This window comes from Ahaetulla prasina, chromosome 5 (assembly GCF_028640845.1).
Source record: "Ahaetulla prasina isolate Xishuangbanna chromosome 5, ASM2864084v1, whole genome shotgun sequence".
Lineage (NCBI taxonomy): Eukaryota > Metazoa > Chordata > Lepidosauria > Squamata > Colubridae > Ahaetulla > Ahaetulla prasina.
This window is the reverse complement of record NC_080543.1, coordinates 8677020-8694373: the sequence shown is the minus strand read 5'-3', so window position 1 is coordinate 8694373 and position 17354 is coordinate 8677020. Positions and strand designations below refer to the sequence as shown.

The following is a 17354-nucleotide window of genomic DNA, read 5'->3' as shown; positions in this document are numbered from 1 at the left end:
AAACCCAAATCCTGCAGCCATTCTTTGTATGTTTAGACTCCAGGCCTTTGATCATCTTAGTTGCTCTTCGCTGAACTTTTTCCAAAGTCTCAACATCTTTTTTCAAGTATGGTGAGCAAAATTGGTTGCAGCATTCCAGGTGTGGCCTTACTAGGGTTTTATAAAGCAGTACTAATACTTCATGTGATCTTGATTCTATGCCTCTGATAATAATAACAACAACAACTACTACTACAACAACAACAGAGTTGGAAGGGACCTTGGAGGTCTTCTAGTCCAACCCCCTGCCCAGGCAGGAAACCCTACACCATTTCAGACAAATGGTTATCCAACATCTTCTTAAAAACCTCCAGTGTTGGAGCATTCACAACTTCTGCAGGCAAGTTGTTCCACTGATTAATTGTTCTGTCAGGAAATTTCTCCTTAGTTCTAAGTTGCTTCTCTCTTGATTAGTTTCCACCCATTGCTTCTTGTTCTACCCTCAGGTGTTTTGGAGAATAGCTTGACTCCCTCTTCTTTGTGGCAGCCCCTGAGATATTGGAACACTGCTATCATGTCTCCCCTAGTCTTTCTTTTCATTAAACTAGACATACCCAGTTCCTGCAACCGTTCTTCATATGTTTTAGCCTCCAGTCCCCTAATCATCTTTGTTGCTCTTCTCTGCACTCTTTCTAGAGTCTCCACATCTTTTTTACATCGTGGCAACCAAAATTGGATGCAATATTCCAAGTGTGGCCTTACCAAGGCATAATAAAGTGGCACTAACACTTCACGTGATCTTGATTCTATCCCTCTGTTTATGCAGCCCAGAACTGTGTTGGCTTTTTTAGCAGCTGCAGCACACTGCTGGCTCATATCTAAATGGTTGTCCACTAGGAATCCAACTGTGTTGACTTTTTTGGCTTCTGCTGCACACAGCTGGCTCATATTCAAGTGATCATCCCACTTGGATATGTACCGTATATGTTTGTGTGTGTGTATGTGTGTGTAATTTCTTGATTTTTTTTTCCTCTTTAGAGAAAGGTTTACAGTGGCTTTCCCACACATTTCGTTTGTGCAGACCCTTGAAAACCACAACAGATGTCATCAACTTCAGAGAATGGCTAAGTGGGACATGGATTTACGTGGCCATGGTAGACTATCCGTATGAAGCCGCCTTCTTACAGCCTCTCCCTGCCTGGCCTGTTAAGGTAACTGAACCCAAAGCGTCTGTTTTGTTTTCTGTGGCCCACCTCACTATTGGCCTTTTCCAGAAGCAGAGGTAGTATTCAGTCGGTTCGTACCGGTTCAGGTGAACTGGTAGCAGAAATTATGTGTGGGCCCGCCCACTCACCTCGGCTCTATGCCATTCTATTTAGGCACATTTTTGAGGCTGGGTGCATGTGTGGAAAACGTGTTGTCAGGGTTCCAAGGAACACCTCCAACGAAATAAAGCTCTGAGCATTGAGGTTCCTCAAAGTTCCAGTTTATTAGAGATGTCATGTTGGCACAGCTGGGAAAACCTGAAACTGAAAGCTTCCAGGTTTTCCACACCCAGTTGACAGTTCACAGCCCTGCCCCACACCCACAAGTTCATCACGTTGTCCAATCAACTCTTCACACTCAATTGGATACAATCTTCAGGCAGTCTCCATCAGACGCAGGCAAAAGTCCTTGAATACGGAATGTTGTTATGACTAACCTTCTACCGCTCCAACAATAACCCCCTCCCAACTTCCCCAGCTAAAATATGTGGCAGTTAAGAAGCAAAAATAAAATTGTCTTCCAAAACTGACACGCATGAGCGAGCAAAGCACATGTGCAGAAGGTGTGCACGCAGCGAACCAATGATAAGAATATTTGTGCTCCTTATGACTATTTGTTTAGTGACTTTGAATGGTTGTAACTTTGAATGGTCACAAAGTGAAAGGTTTGTAAATCGAGGGCTAACTGTATCGGGTTGTTTCTCAAGTTATTTTGATTTCACGGGACAGCAAACCATTTCATTCCTATAATATGTAGCAAGACAAATGTGTGGCAAAGTAGCTCAAGAATGGATCATATCTGATGGGGGAGACCAAGAGTTGCAGCTCAATTTGTGAAAAAAATGCATTGGGTTACTGGAAGGGGCCGACATTGCTCTGTTGAGCTTGCTGGCTGAGGAATTCTGGGAGCTGAAGTCCACCCATCTTAAAATACCTAAGCTTGAGAAACGCTGTTTTTTAGGTCCTCTGATTTTGGAATAGAATAAGACTAGACTAGACTTTTTTTTTTTTTTTTTTGCATTTATATCCCACCCTTCTCCGAAGACTCAGGGCGGCTTACACTATGTCAAGCAATAGTCTTCATCCATTTGCATATTATATACAAAGTCAACTTATTGCCCCCAACAATCTGGGTCCTCATTTTACCTACCTTATATAAAGGATGGAAGGCTGAGTCAACCTTGGGCCTGGTGGGGCTTGAACCTGCAGTAATTGCAAGCAGCTGCTGTTAATAACAGACTGTCTTACCAGTCTGAGCCACAGAGGCCCTTTACGTGACTTGACTTGACTTGACTTGACTTGACTTGAATTCTTTATTGGCCAAGTGTGATTGGACACACAAGGAATTTATCTTTGGTGCAGATGCTCTCAGTGTACATAAAGAAAAAATTAAAAAATATTCATCAAGAATCATAAGATACAACATTTAGTGATAGTCATAGGATACTAATAAGCAATCAAATCATACCAGGAAACAATATAAGTTGTAAAGATACAAGCAACATGGATATAGTGGGAAGTGGGAAGAGATAGGTACCAGTAAGGATTAGAAGAAGAATAGTAATACAGTCTTAGTTGTTAATTTGACAGTGTTGTGGGAATTAGTTGTTTAGCAGAGTGATGGCATTCGGGGAAAAACTGTCCTTGTGTCTAGTTGTTCTGGTGTGTAGTGCTCTATAGCGTCGTTTTGACGGTAGGAGTTGAAACAGTTTATGTCCTGGATGTGAGGGATCTGTAAATATTTTCATGGCCCTCTTTTTGACTCGTGCAGTATACAGGTCCTCAATGGAAGGCAGGTTGGTAGCCATTGGTTTTTCTGCAGTTCTAATGATCCTCTCAAGTTTGTGTCTGTCTTGTTGGGTTGCAGAACCAAACCAGACAGTTATGGAGGTGCAGATGACAAACTCAATCATAACATAACATAACAACAGAGTTGGAAGGGACCTTGGAGGCCTTCTAGTCCAACCCCCTGCCCAGGCAGGAAACCCTACACCATCTCAGTCAGATGGTTATCCAACATTTTCTTAAAAATTTCCAGTGTTGGAGCATTCACAACTTCTGCAGGCAAGTCGTTCCACTTATTAATTGTTCTAACTGTCAGGAAATTTCTCCTTAGTTCTAAGTTGCTTCTTTCTTTGATCAGTCGTTCCTCTGTAGAACTGGATCAGCAGCTCTTTGGGTAGTTTGAGCTTTCTGAGTTGGCGCAAAAAGAACATTCTTCGCTGTGCATTTTTGATGACGTTTTTGATGTTCGGCGTCCATTTTAGGTCCCAAGATATGGTAGAACCTAAAAACCTGAAGGACTCTACTGTTGATAACTTATTGTAAGCAACCCTTGAATACTGGCTTGTTAAGATTTGTCAATTATGATTTGAGCTTTCTTGGTCTCCTTGGTGCTTGCAGCCTTTTTATAAAGAGGTTTGTTTGCTTGTTTGTCTGTTTGGTTTTGAAATGGTGTTGGTGGGGTTTCCCTTGAGAAAATAAATCAATCACTTAATAAAGTATTTCCAAGCTTTTTCCTTGTTTATACTTATATCGGGAGAAGGGCGGTATACAAATATAATAAATAAATAAATAAATAAATAAATAAATAAATAAATAAATATCTGTTATCTTATACGTGTTTGACAAATAAATAAATAAAATAAAATAAATCACTTAATAAAGTATTTCCAAGCTTTTTCCAGTTGTCCGAAAACCTTTTTCTCAGCTGGAATGTCCAGGATTTCCCAAAACTTTTCTGCTCCTGCTCCTTTTCACACGAGATATTCCAGTCCATCCGGGGTCTAAAAATCAAGAAGTTTTTTTCCCCTCCCTCTTTTGTCAAATCCTTTTTAAAAAAACCCAAAAAAACTAGCTCCCTGGGTGCCATAAGCTTTTTCCAGTCACCACTTCTTTTTTTTCCTTCTTCTTTTTTTCTTTGTTTAGAAACCTGGAGGGTTTTCAGTGACCCAACTAATGTGATTATTCTGAGACTGAGCCGGGAGAGCTATTCAGTAGATAGAAAAGTGGATTCATTCAGATGGCTTGAATACATCAGTTTAATCCTCTTCAGTCATGGGTGGGAGTTGGAAGGGAGGGAGGAGTAGTCCCCTTGGGGAAATGGGAGGCTCTCCTTCTCTAGTTCCCACTGCTCTCCATAAAAGTTGCAACCTCTTAAAGCAAGGAGCAGGAACAGAAAAGTTTTGGGAAATCCTGGACGTTCCAGCTGAGAAAAAGGATTTCGGACAACTGGAAAAAGCTTGGAAATACTTTACTAAGTGATTTAATTTAATTTATTTATTTATTTATTTTATTTTATTTATTTTTCAAATTTTTATACCGCCCTTCTCCGAAGACTCAGGGCGGTGTTACAGCAAATAAAACACCAATAATCCAAAAAATTTAAAATACAATATCCAATTTAAAAATCTAATTCGATCGCTGTATGTTAAAAGTGTTAAGTAAGAAAATTACAAAATAGAATAAACCCCCAGTTAAAAGCCCACTAAAAACCCACAGTATTAAAATCAATCAGGCCAGCCCCGCTTGGTGAAAAAAGAAGGTCTTGAGCTCGCGCTTAAAGGTCCGAAGATCAGGGAGAAGACGGAGTCCCACCGGCAGCTCGTTCCACAAAGCCGGGGCCCCCACAGAGAACGCTCTTCCCCTGTGGGCCGCCTGCCGACATTGGTTGGCCGACGGCACCCTAAGGAGGCCCTCCCTGTGAGAGCAGACTGGACGCACCGGACGATGGGAGGTAACTGGCGGCAGCAGGCGGTCCCGTAAGTATCCCGGTCCCATGCCATGGAGCGCTTTAAAGGTGATAACCAGCACCTTGAAGCGCACCCGGAAGACCACTGGCAACCAGTGCAGCCTGCGCAGGAGAGGTGTTACATAATTAATTTAATTTAATTATTTAATTTAATTTAATTTAATTTAATTTAATTTAAATTTGTCGAACATGTATAAGATAACAGATATATGTATAAACCAGTGGTGGGTTGCTATCAGTTTCCCCCCCGGATCGGGCGAACTGGTAGTGGTGGTGGCGGGAGGCTCCGCCCACCCGCCCGGATGACTCTGCGCATGCGCAGAAGCATGCGAACCGGTAGCGACGGGATTTGAATATAAATCCTTCCCTTCCCCACCATCCAGTCAGAGCTGAAGAAGCTTCTTGGATGAGAAGCGAAACGTCTTCAAAGAAAAACAAGAAAGTCCAGTTGCCTCTTGAAAAAAAGCCCCTTTGGGGCAATGAACGGTTGAGGGAGCTAACTATCTCAAAGAGGGCCTCTAGTGGCTCAACAGATTTATGCAGCAGCTGCCTGCAATTACTGCAGGTTCAAGCCCCACCAGGCCCAAGGTTGACTCAGCCTTCCATCCTTTATAAGGTAGGTAAAATGAGGACCCAGATTGTTGGGGGCAATAAGTTGACTTTGTATATAATATACAAATGGATGAAGACTATTGCTTGACATAGTGTAAGCCGCCCTGAGTCTTCGGAGAAGGGCGGGATATAAATGCAAATAAATTTAAAAAAAGGGTTAGGAGGGACATGATAACTGTCTTCCAGTATTTGAGGGGCTGAGACAGAGAAGAGGGAGGTCAACCTATTCTCCAAAGCACCTGAGGGCAGGACAAGAAATAAGAGATGGAAACTTATCAAAGAGAGATCCCATCCCCATCATCATTGTCACATGATCAAAATTCAGGTGCTTGGCAACTGATTCATTTTATGACCGTTGCTATGTCCCGGGGTGACGGGATCCCCTTTTGTGACCTTCTGACAAGCAAAGTCCATGGGGAAGCCAGATTCACTTATCAACCGTGTTACTAATTTAGCAACTGCAGTGATTCACTTAACAACCGAGGGCAAGAAAGGTCGTAAAAAGTCTTTTAACAAATGTCTCACTTAGCAACGGAAATGGTGGGCTCCATTGCGGTCGTAAGTCGAGGACTGCCTGTGCTTTGCAGATGTGCCAAGAATAAGTTTCTCCGCACAGGATTGGATTGTGTAACTCTGTGCTAATTTGGGGAGACTCAATTCTTCTCTGTTGTTGTTTTTTCCCCCCCTCTAGGTTATCTGCAAATACCTGAAAAACCCCAAACAGCCAGACAAGTTGTTGCTGCAGAATATTTTCCAGGCTGTAAACATCTACTACAATTACACGGGACATGCATCCTGCTTGAACTTAACTCGGACTGCTACTAAAAATCTGGGCCTCAAGGGCTGGTCCTATCAGGTGGGTGCGCACCCCTTAATAATCATGGCAATAATGGGAGCGATGGGTGAACGGCAATCATTAGAATAGAATAGAATAGAATAGAATAGAATAGAATAGAATAGAATAGAATAGAATAGAATAGAATAGAATAGAATAGAATAGAATAGAATAGAATAGAATTTTTTATTGGCCAAGTGGTCACACAAGGAATTTGTCTTAGTGCATATGCTCTCAGTGTGCATAAAAGAAAAGAAAATCCTTTATAAGGTAGGTAAAATGAGGACCCAGATTGTTGGGGGCAATAAGTTGACTTTGTATACAATATACAAATGGATGAAGACTATTGCTTAACATAGTGTAAGCCGCCCTGAGTCTTCGGAGAAGGGCGGGATATAAATGCAAATTAAAAAAAAAAGATAACGTTCGTCAAGAATCATAAGGTACAACACTTAATGATAGTCATAGGGTACAAATAAGAACGGAACAGAATAGAATAGAATCTATAGGGCATAACACAAGACATCTCTGACATCAATACAATTGAACGTGTCCAGAAATATTTTACAAGAAGAGTTCTCCATTCCTCTGAAAACAATAAAATACCTTATCCCACCAGACTCGAAATCCTAGGCTTAGGAACTCCGTTGCCTTCGACAAGACCTAAGTTTAACTCACAGAATCATCTATTGTAATGTCCTTCCTGTTAAAGACTACTTCAGCTTTAATTGCAATAATATTAGAGCAACTAATAGATTTAAACTTAATGTCAACCGCTTTTATCTAGATTGCAGAAAATATGACTTCTGTAACAGAATCATCAGTGCTTGGAATACTTTACCTGACTCTGTGGTCTCTTCTCATAATCCTAAAAGCTTTAACCAAAAACTTTCTACTATTGACCTCACCCCATTCCTAAGAGGACCATAAGGGGCGTGCATAAGCGCACAAACGTGCCTACCGTTCCTGTCCTATTGTTTTTCTTTTCTTCTTCCTATATATATATATATATGCTTATACCTCCTTATATTTACTCATATATTATTATTTATTATTTTATTATTTGCATTTATATCCCGCCCTTCTCCAAAGACTCAGGGCGGCTTACACTATGTTAGCAATAGTCTTCATTCTATTTGTATATTTATATACAAAGTCAACTTATTGCCCCCAACAATCTGGGTCCTCATTTTACCTACCTTATAAAGGATGGAAGGCTGAGTCAACCTTGGGCCTGGTGGGACTAGAACCTGCAGTAATTGCAGGCTGCTGCTGTTAATAACAGATTGCATGAGCAGCCTGAGCCACAGAGGCCCTTATATGTGTTTATATACTACATAATCTTTTTGTATGATGCCTACATATATTGTTGTGACAAAATAAAAAAATAAAAAATAAATAAAATAAATAAATGTACATTTAGAATAGTATAGAACAGAACAGAACAGCCTCATCGCTGTCCGACTCCGTTGCCAGCTCCATAGGTAGCTGACGGACCACAACAATTAAGTCCCATTTTTTTCCAAGTGACATCGTCACTTTGAACGGTCGCTAAATGAACTGTTCTAAAGTCGAGGACTACCTGTATTGTAAGCCTTCCCGTGGTCGCTCTATTAGTCAGGTGGCAGCCTAGGAATGTCATAAATAATCAAGAAATCTTAAGACTTCGCGTGTTTAGGGATTCACCTATGGGTGAATCGCATTTTTAGGGATTCTGGGGGAGCTATTCCAAGCCAGGATCTTATGAAATTAAACTCTCCTATTTCTTTCCTCGTCTCCAAGGCTTGCACAGAGATGGTGATGCCCATGTGTTCCGATGGTATCAACGATATGTTTGAGCCACAGAAATGGGACTTCCATTCTTACTCCGAGAGCTGTTTCAAAGCCTGGGGGGTACGACCCCGCCCTTCCTTGATTCCCACCATTTACGGCGGGAAAAACATCAGTGGTCACAGTAACATCATTTTCAGGTGAGTTTGTGTTGTACCAATAACCAATAGCAGTAGCATGTAGACTTATATATTGCTTCATAGTGCTTTCACAGCCCTCTCTAAGCGGTTTACAGAGTCAACCTATTGGCCCCAACCACCTGGGTCTCCTCATTTTACCGACCTCGGAAGGCTGAGTCAACCTTCAGCAGGTCAGGATCGAACTCCTGGCTGTGGGCAGAATTAGCCTATGATTCTAACCACTGTGCCACCACAGTTCCCCTTAGACTTATGTACTGTACTGTCCCATAGTGCTTTACAGCACACTCTGGGCAGTTTACAATGTAGTACCGTGTTTCCCCGAAAATAAGACTCTGGCTTATATTTTTTTGAATCCCTAAATAAGCGCTTGGCCTTATTTTCGGGGAGGTCTTATTATTTTGGGGCGCGTGGAGCAAGACGGGGCTCCTCTTGCCGTCTTACCTGATTTCCAGCTCTGTCTCCCTAACCCTAACCGGAGGAAATGGTAGGGACCGGCTGCGTGTGCGTTTAAATATTTTCGGGGATGGCTTATTTACAGGGGAGGGTTTATTTTTTGGAGGAGGGCTTATTTTCGGGAAAACATGGTAGCATTATTTGCATATTGCCCCCCAAAATCCAGGTTCTCATTTTAACCGACCTTGGAAAGATGGAAGGCTGAGTCAACCTTAAGCCCAGTCAGGATTGAACTGCTGGCAGTCGGCAGAGTTAGCCTGCCATACCGCATTCTAAGCACTGCGCCTGCATTAAGTATGCTTGCCCACTTGAGTAATTTTATAAAAATGAAAAAAGGTGGGATATAAATAAAGGAAAATAATCAGATCCTGGGATGGGTTACAGGAGGAACTGTCTTCTGAATCTTGAGTGTTGGTGTCATAATTCAAGATATGCCTGATGAGAGAGATGCCCTCAGAGATCCAACCCAAACCATGAGCTAAAATGGAATTATTGTGCTGTTACTGTTTCTTTTTATTTTTATTTATAATTAAATTTTTATACCGCCCTTCTCTCGAAGGACTCAGGGCAGTGTACAGCCATCTTAAAATACAACGAATAAATAGCAAATTTAAAATTTAAAAACAAATATTTAACAAGGCCATCAACGAAAACGGTCTAAGACCGGCTTAAAACCCCTTAAAATACAATTAAAATACACTTAAAATATACTTAAGCTAGTCCCGCCCGATGAAATAATAACGTCTCTGCATTCCCCTTAACCTTCAAGCATGCCATTCATGCCTGTCTTCTCCATTCTCTGCCAGCAACGGAGGGCTCGATCCTTGGTCCGGAGGTGGCGTGACAAAGAACGTCACCGACACGCTCGTGGCCATCATGATCCCGGAAGGAGCTCATCATCTGGATCTGCGTGCCAACAGCCCCTCTGACCCAATCTCCGTTCGGCAGGCTCGCCTCTTGGAAGTCCATTACATGAAGTTGTGGTTACAGAAGCACCAGAGAGTTAAAAAATGCCCGAAGTAACTGGATAATAGTTGTGGGGTTGTGTAGCAACGGTTATCCTTTGGTTGATCGTCTCCTTTCTGGATTGTCTCTTCTTCATCTTGTGTTGTGACCGAGGCCCCAAGTAGTGATTACCAAACACAATTCAGGCCTGAACAAACTTATTTTATTAAAACAGCTGAGAATTAATTCATTCTCAGCTTAGTCCAAAACAAACTCTTTCTAAACAGTCCTGCGGCCTTATCACCAACCTTTTTTGTCTTTGGCAACCTGCCAGTGGCTTTTCTTGGCAAACCCCACCACAAAGTTCAAGAGACACTGACAAGAAGCAATGGAATCAACGTTGCTTTTCCACAAAGAACCCAACGGATCCTTGCTGCTCTTTTAAGCTTTATGGGAGTGGTCAATCATCTTCTGGCCTTACTCCCGAGTCGCCCTTTTTGCTTCAACAGCTCTTGCCTTCTGGCAGCTCTTCGCATGCGTCCACTTGGAACAGGCTCCTCCTATTCCTCTGCCTCTCTGCTGCCTCTCTGCTGCATCGCTCCCAGATGGACGCAAAGCCCTCGTTCTGGCCTTCCCCTGACTCCAGGACTGGCCCATTGTCCTCCCCAGCCTCCTCACTGTCCAACTCCTCTGCCAGGTCCGCAGACTGCTGGTGGACCACAACATCTTGCTTTTTCGGAGCATTCTTTAACTTCTCCCGATTCTTAAATCAAGATGTCTGTTTGAGACAAGCTGGAACCGACATGGCTCAACTTCAGTTAGTGACGTCCCATCCATGTCTCTCATTACAGGAAGCGAAGAAAATTTCTTCCTGTTCTTCACTGAGCTGTAGGAGGCCCACAATTGGGAAAGGAGAATGCTGCTTGATCTCCCTTGCCTTTGCCTGCTCCACTTGCTTAGCTGTTGTTATGTCCCACCCCCACTCTGACGCACGAGTCAAGGAAGTCCGTAACAGACTTGGCAACGAAGGCTTTGCAGCTTGCCAAGTTCCTTCAAGGTTTATCAGGGCAGGCAGGAGTCCAAGTCGTGACTTCAGCGATAGAGTCCGATATCAGCAAACTAGATAAGACTTTGCTTGACTCAAGGTTGGAATGCCAAAAGCAGGTCCTTTATATAGGCTGTGGGGTGTGGCTCCATGACTCAGCATTTATCCAGGCCTGCCCCACCCCTCCTTCTGCTGGCGTCGCTCTCAGATCTCCGGAAGCAAGGATCCTCCCACTTTGAATTGTCTTCAGCTGGATCTGCTGTCAGTAATTCCAGCATCTGGCTGGCTTCCTGCTCACATGCTGTATGAGTGAAGTTTATTGGGCTTGTCCGTTCACTCCTGGAATCCTCTCCGGGCATGGGGCCAGGGCCAGGGGCTGGAGGCATGACAGGCCGTTCATCTTCATTATCAGACTCGGAGTCTGATAACAGGCCCGGTTGGAGACGGGAGAGGCCCGGCTGAGGAGAGGAGGGAGGATGAGTCACAACAGCTGTCTTTGTACGGGGAGCTGGACTCCCTACAGGTAGTCCTCGACTTACAAACCACCACGGAGCCCCAAATTTACGTTGCTCAGCGGGAAATTTGTTGAGCGAGTTTTCCCCCGTTTTACGACTTTTCCTATCACATTTCACATTAAGTGAATCATAAGAGTGGTGCGGTGGCCTAGAGGTGGAGCTCTCGCCTCGCAGTCGGCAGATATTTCTCTCTCTCTGGGCACGATGAGAATATATCTGCTGAATATAACTCCGCACTGGCAACAGAAAGGCATCCGGCCAGTAAACACCCGGCTCCATTCAATTGCCCAGACTCCATTCCACAAGGGATTAGGGGGTCGTTAAAAGATTTCTTAAGTGAATCACTGCACTTCTGAAACCGATAACATGGTTGTGAAGTGCATCTCCCCCCCCCCATTGACTGTGCTCTGAAAGCGGATCACGTGACCCTGCGGCCGTCAAAAAATGTGAGTCAGTTGCCAAGCATCCGGATTTTAATCATGTGACCATGGGGATGTTGCAATACATCATAAGTGTGAAAAACGGTCATAGGTCTTTTTTTTTTTTTCCCCGGGCTGTTGTAACTTCAAACGGTTACTCCATGAACTGTTGTAAGTCGAGGCCTACCTGTATTGTCTCAATTTAAGGAATTCAGGGGACCAACAGGTGGCAGGCTGGCTGATAACTTTAGAAGGCGGCTTTAAAGAAAGAATAGACAAATTTGTGAAGGAACTTTTGCCCTTAAAATACTTGAGAGAACACTTTTGCCATCCCTCGCCATTGGCTTGGAAGGCGTTCTACTTGAATAGATCCTCCTCTTGATCTTGGCTGTTTACTTTGAAATCTAGTCACCGAGAAAGCACTATTACAGCAGAAGACTCGTGTCTCTGCGTAATGTTTGGTTGGAAGGATTGATCCCAAAGGTGCTTTTTTTCAGGAGGCAACTGGACTTTCTTGTTTGTTTGTTTTTTCCTTTGAAGACGTTTCGCTTCTCATCCAGGAAGCTTCTTCAGTTCTGACTGGATGGTAAGGAATGGAAGGATTTATACTCCTTGCAGACGGCTGGTCATTTGCATCCTTTTTAGAGAGTCGTTGAGGCTACTTGGATGTTCACCTGAGTAGTGCTCATGGTTCCTGTAGTCTGCAATTTTTTTTTTTTCTGGAAATCCGTTCATACCCCCCACACCAGAAATGAAATGTAAAATTTGTTACTACCGGTTCTGTGGGCGTGGCTTGGTGGGGGAGGTAATGTGACTGGGTGGGTGTGGCCAATTTTTTTTTTCCTTTTAAGAGCATTTTTTCTACAACCTCTTCAGCTGAAGAGGTTATAGAAAAAATGCTTTTAAAAGTCTCCGATGATCTCAGCTGAGCCACGCGATCATCAGGCTTTTTTCTTTTAACTTTTAAAAGCATTTTTTCGGCTGAAGAAAAAAAATGCTTTTAAAAATAACCAAAAAAAAAAAAGCCTCTGATGATCGAGTGGCTCAGCTGGGCAAGGGGGGGGGGAGGGATTTTTGCTACCGTTTCTCTGAACCACCCACCACCATCGCTACCGGATCGGACAAACCGATCCGAACCCCTGCCCTACACCATTCAAAGGGTGTTCATCCCAAATTTGTTGTTGTTGTTAGTTGCAGAGTCGTGTCCAACCCATCGCGACCCCATGGACAACGTTCCTCCAGGCCTTCCTATCCTCTACCATCCTCTGGAGTCCATTTAAGCTCACACCTACTGCTTCAGTGACTCCATCCAGCCACCTCGTTCTCTGTCGTCCCCTTCTTCTTTTGCCCTCAATCGTTCCCAGCATTAGGCTCTTCTCTAGGGAGTCCTTCCTTCTCCTTAGGTGGCCAAAGGATTTCAGTTTCTTCTTTCAGGATCTGGCCTTCTAAAGAGCTCATCCCAAATTGCATAGCTTAAAAAAAACAGATTTCCAGGGGGGAAAAAATTGCAGACTACAAGAACCATTTGCACCACTCAGGTGACCCTGAGGACACATATAAACCTCCAAATGGCCTCAACGACTCTCTAAAAGGATGCAAATGACCAGCCGTCTGCAAGGAGTATAAATCCTTCCATTCCCCACCATCCAGTCAGAGCTGAAGAAGCTTCTTGGGTGATGTTCTGTCCCCCCCCCCACCTCACTGAAGAAAACACATGTGCTGAAGAACGTCTGCCAGCAATTTATTTATGTTGGTCTGGTTTCCTTTGGCGGAGGAAAGTTCCGGCAGCTATTCCCCGAGTGCCTGCCAAGTTCTTATCAAGAGTCAGCGTGTTTACAGTCCGTTGCCGGAGCAACAAGGAATCTAAAGAATGGTCAAGAGTTACTTATGAAAATCCAAGCCTTAAATCCAAAAACTGTCTGAAGTTCACACGATGCAGTTCACCCTTAGTAGCTTTTTTCCGTCACAAGGGCCAGATGGCAACCCCACCCGCTTTTATCCCCTGTGGGGTGTGGCTCAGTGACTCAGCACTCTCTGGGCCTGCCACACCTCTTCCTCTGCTGCGCACGCCTCTCTTGCTGACGCTGCCTAGGGTCCTCCTCGTCCTCAAACTGTGGGGGCTTCGACACGCCTTCTTCCTGGCTTTCCGCCAGCACTTGAGGCGTTGCCAGGAAGGAGGGACCTGGAGAGGGAGGCCTTGTCGGCTCCTCTCCCTCACTCTCCGAGTCATCCTCCTCCATGAGGACAGGCTCGGGAGCCGGAGTCACAACAGGTGAGAAGGGAAATGTCTTCAAGGAAAAACCAGAAAGTCCAGTTGCCTCCTGAAAAAGCACCTTTGAGATAACCATGACCTGGATAGGACGGAGAATCGCTACAGAGTTTTACAAGGACGACGCTAAACAAGATGCGTCTGTGCCCAGCTTACGCCACTTATGTGGGAGCGTCATCACTTGAGATTTTCAAGAAAAGATTGGGCTGCCATTTGTCAGAAATGGTGTAGGATCTCCTGCTTGGATGGGGGGGTTGGACTAGATGACCTACAAGGTCCCTTCCAACTCTGTTAATCTGTAAATCTGTAACTCTGATTACTTGTTGTTGTTGTTAGTTTGCGAAGTGGTGTCCGACCCATCGCGACCCCATGGACAATGGACCAGGAAGTAATATGGACCAGCTAGTAATAAGCTAATCTAGATCAGGGGTCTCCAACCTGGGCAACTTTTAAGACTTGAGGACTTCAACTCCCAGAATTTCTCAGCCAGTAAATCTGGCTGAGGAACTCTGGGAGTTGAAGTCTGCAATTCTTAAAGTTCCCCAGGTTGGAGACCCCTGATCTAGAAGATAGGGAGCATGTAAATAATCCTGTGCTAATTAAGACAGTGTGGTTCTGACAGTTGAGATATAGGCAGTGGTGGGGTTCAAATAATTTAACAACCGGTTCTCTGCCCTAATGAGTTCTTCCAATAACCAATTCACCAAAGTGCTCAGAAAGTTAGCAACTGGTTCTCCCGAAGTGGTGCGAACGGGCTGAATCCCACCACTGGATATAGGTAGTCCTCAACTTACGACCATAACGGAGCCCAAACTTCCTTGTGGCTAAGCGAAGCATTTGTTAAGTGAGTTTTGCCTCGTTTTGTGACCTTTCTTGCCGCCCTTGCTAAGTGAATCGTGGCAGTTGTTAAGGAGAGTCACTCGGTTGTTACGTGAATCTGGCTTCCCCGTTGACTTTGCTCGTCAGTAGGTTGAGCGCCTGACCTTGGGATGCTGCAGCCGTCATAAATACGAGTCAGTCGCCAAACATCTGCATTTTGATCACACACCGACATGGGGATGCTGCAATGGACGTAAGTGTGAGAAACGGCCGTCAGTCGCTTTTGTCAGCGCCGTTGTAACTTGGAATGACCATCGTAAGTCGAGGACTGCCTATATATATATATATATATGGAAGGAAAGCGCAACAGCAAAAGAAAAGGCTTAAGTGCCCTTATAGTTTAAAAATCGAGGGTCGTCATGGTAAAAAAGTTCATGCTTTCTTAGGCTGATTCTATCTCTCTCTTGATGCGGGTGAAGGAGGAGAGTGCAACTCTTGAAACTCAACATTAAGAAAACTAAAATCATGGCATCCGTCCCTTTCAATTCCTGGCAGATAGATGGTGAAGAAATGGAGGTAGTGACAGATTTTATTTTCCTGGGCTCCAAGATCACCGCAGATGGGGACTGCAGCCAAGAAATTAAAAGACGCTTGCTCCTGGGGAGGAAAGCTATGGCAAATCTAGACAGCGTACTAAAAAGCAGAGACATCACCCTGCCAACAAAAGTGCGTATAGTCAAGGCTATGGTTTTCCCAGTTGCAATGTATGGCTGTGAAGGTTGGACCATAAGAAAGGCTGAGTGCCAAAGAATTGAGGCCTTTGAACTCTGGTGCTGGAGAAGACTCCTGCGAGTCCCTTGGACTGCAAGGCGAACAAACAAGTCAGTTCTAGAGGAGATCAACCCTGACTGCTCTTTAGAAGGCCAGATCCTGAAGATGAAACTGAAATACTTTGGCCACCTAATGAGAAAGAAGGACTCACTGGAGAAGAGCCTAATGCTGGGAAAGATTGAGGGCAAAAGAAGAAGGGGACGACAGGGAACAAGGTGGCTGGATGGAGTCACTGAAGCACTAGGCATGAGTTTAAATGGACTCCAGAGGATGGTAGAGGACAGGAAGGCCTGGAGGAATGTTGTCCATGGGGTTGCGATGGGTCGGACACGACTTCGCAACTAACAACAACAACAACAATCTCTCTCTATTGAAACTCTTCAGGTGCTTTAAATCATTTTGAGAAGGAAATAATAAAGGGAACAAGCACTTAAGAAATAATCCAAGCAACCTTTCTATGAAGTCTCCAATAAACCTTTGTCTTTTGAGAGAGATGGATTGGTTGCGAATTGTTAGCTACTTAAAATTTTGGCCAAAGGTTGGTTGGTGGCACCAATTTGTGTCATTTCTGTTTCTCAACATTTTTGAGGATATGCATACCGTTAAGGCTGTACAGATCCAAGGTTGTAGCACAAAATGATGGATGGATGGATGGATGGATGGATGGATGGATGGATGGATGGATGGATGGATGGAGAGAGAGAGAGATATTGATCGATCGATCTTTATTTTGCTTATTTTTTTCTTGGGAAAACGAACTGCAATTTGTACAACGATAAAATAAGACTGCGATGAAATAAAATACTGCGGTTAATAAAAGTTAGAAAACCAATATATCCATTTGGCAATGCTTGTTAATGAAACAAACCAGGCAGAGCAACTAAGCTAAGGAGCCTGGAAAATATGTCTTGTAAAGAGACGAGGTTAACTGGGAATGAGAAACGATGACTGCAGGATCAGAAGAAGCGATACAGAGACATTTTTTTCAAGTGCCTGGAAAGCACTTTAAAAAGGGGAGAGGAGCTTTCACTGACTTTTTGGCACCCACTCCCAGTGGTTAAATGTAAAATTTGTTACTACCGGTTCTGTAGGCGTGGCTTGGTGGTGGTGGGGGTAATGTGACTGGGTGGGCATGGCAAACTTTTTTTCTTTTTAACTTTTAAAAGCATTTTTTCTATAACCTCTTCGGCCAGAGAGGTTTTAAAAATGCTTTTAAAAGGCTTTGACAATCCCAGCTGAGTTGCCTGATCATCAGAGACTTTTGTTTTCTTTAAAAGCATTGGGTTTTTTTGCCTTTAAAAGAAAAAAAATTGAATTTTCATCGAACAGTGCATGGTCTGGGTACAGTTATGTTTAAGTAGTCATAATGCACATCTTTGTTGTGGTATTCATCACCACAATAGTAATAATATATATGAAGAAGTAGCACGACCACGAACACGAAGCCAAACTTCAGCTATGCAGCTCATCAGCTCAAATCCCCCTACAACTCAGACTAATCTGAGCACAACCAAGCCCCCACCCAAACAGGACACACCCCCAGCCAATCAGAGCACAAAAAAACCCCCACCCAATCAGTTCAAACCCCCTCTAGCAGTTAAAAAGGAAAAAACAGCTGCGATCACACATTGCTTTCAGAAGCACGA

The 17354-nt window shown here is 43.8% G+C and overlaps 1 protein-coding gene across 2 annotated transcripts in view; it reads left to right on the top strand.

The window, feature by feature from the left end:
• The window catches only part of PRCP (prolylcarboxypeptidase), a 47503-nt gene extending 30704 nt beyond the window's left edge, over positions 1–16799 (top strand). For both annotated transcript variants that reach the window (XM_058185520.1, XM_058185521.1), the window contains exons 6-9: positions 1018–1190; positions 6299–6463; positions 8225–8412; positions 9672–16799. In XM_058185520.1, the coding sequence (XP_058041503.1) occupies positions 1018–1190; positions 6299–6463; positions 8225–8412; positions 9672–9888 (743 nt within the window). In that variant the 3' untranslated portion in view covers positions 9889–16799. The remainder of the gene's footprint in view (positions 1–1017; positions 1191–6298; positions 6464–8224; positions 8413–9671) is intronic.
• Positions 16800–17354: the final 555 nt, after the last annotated feature.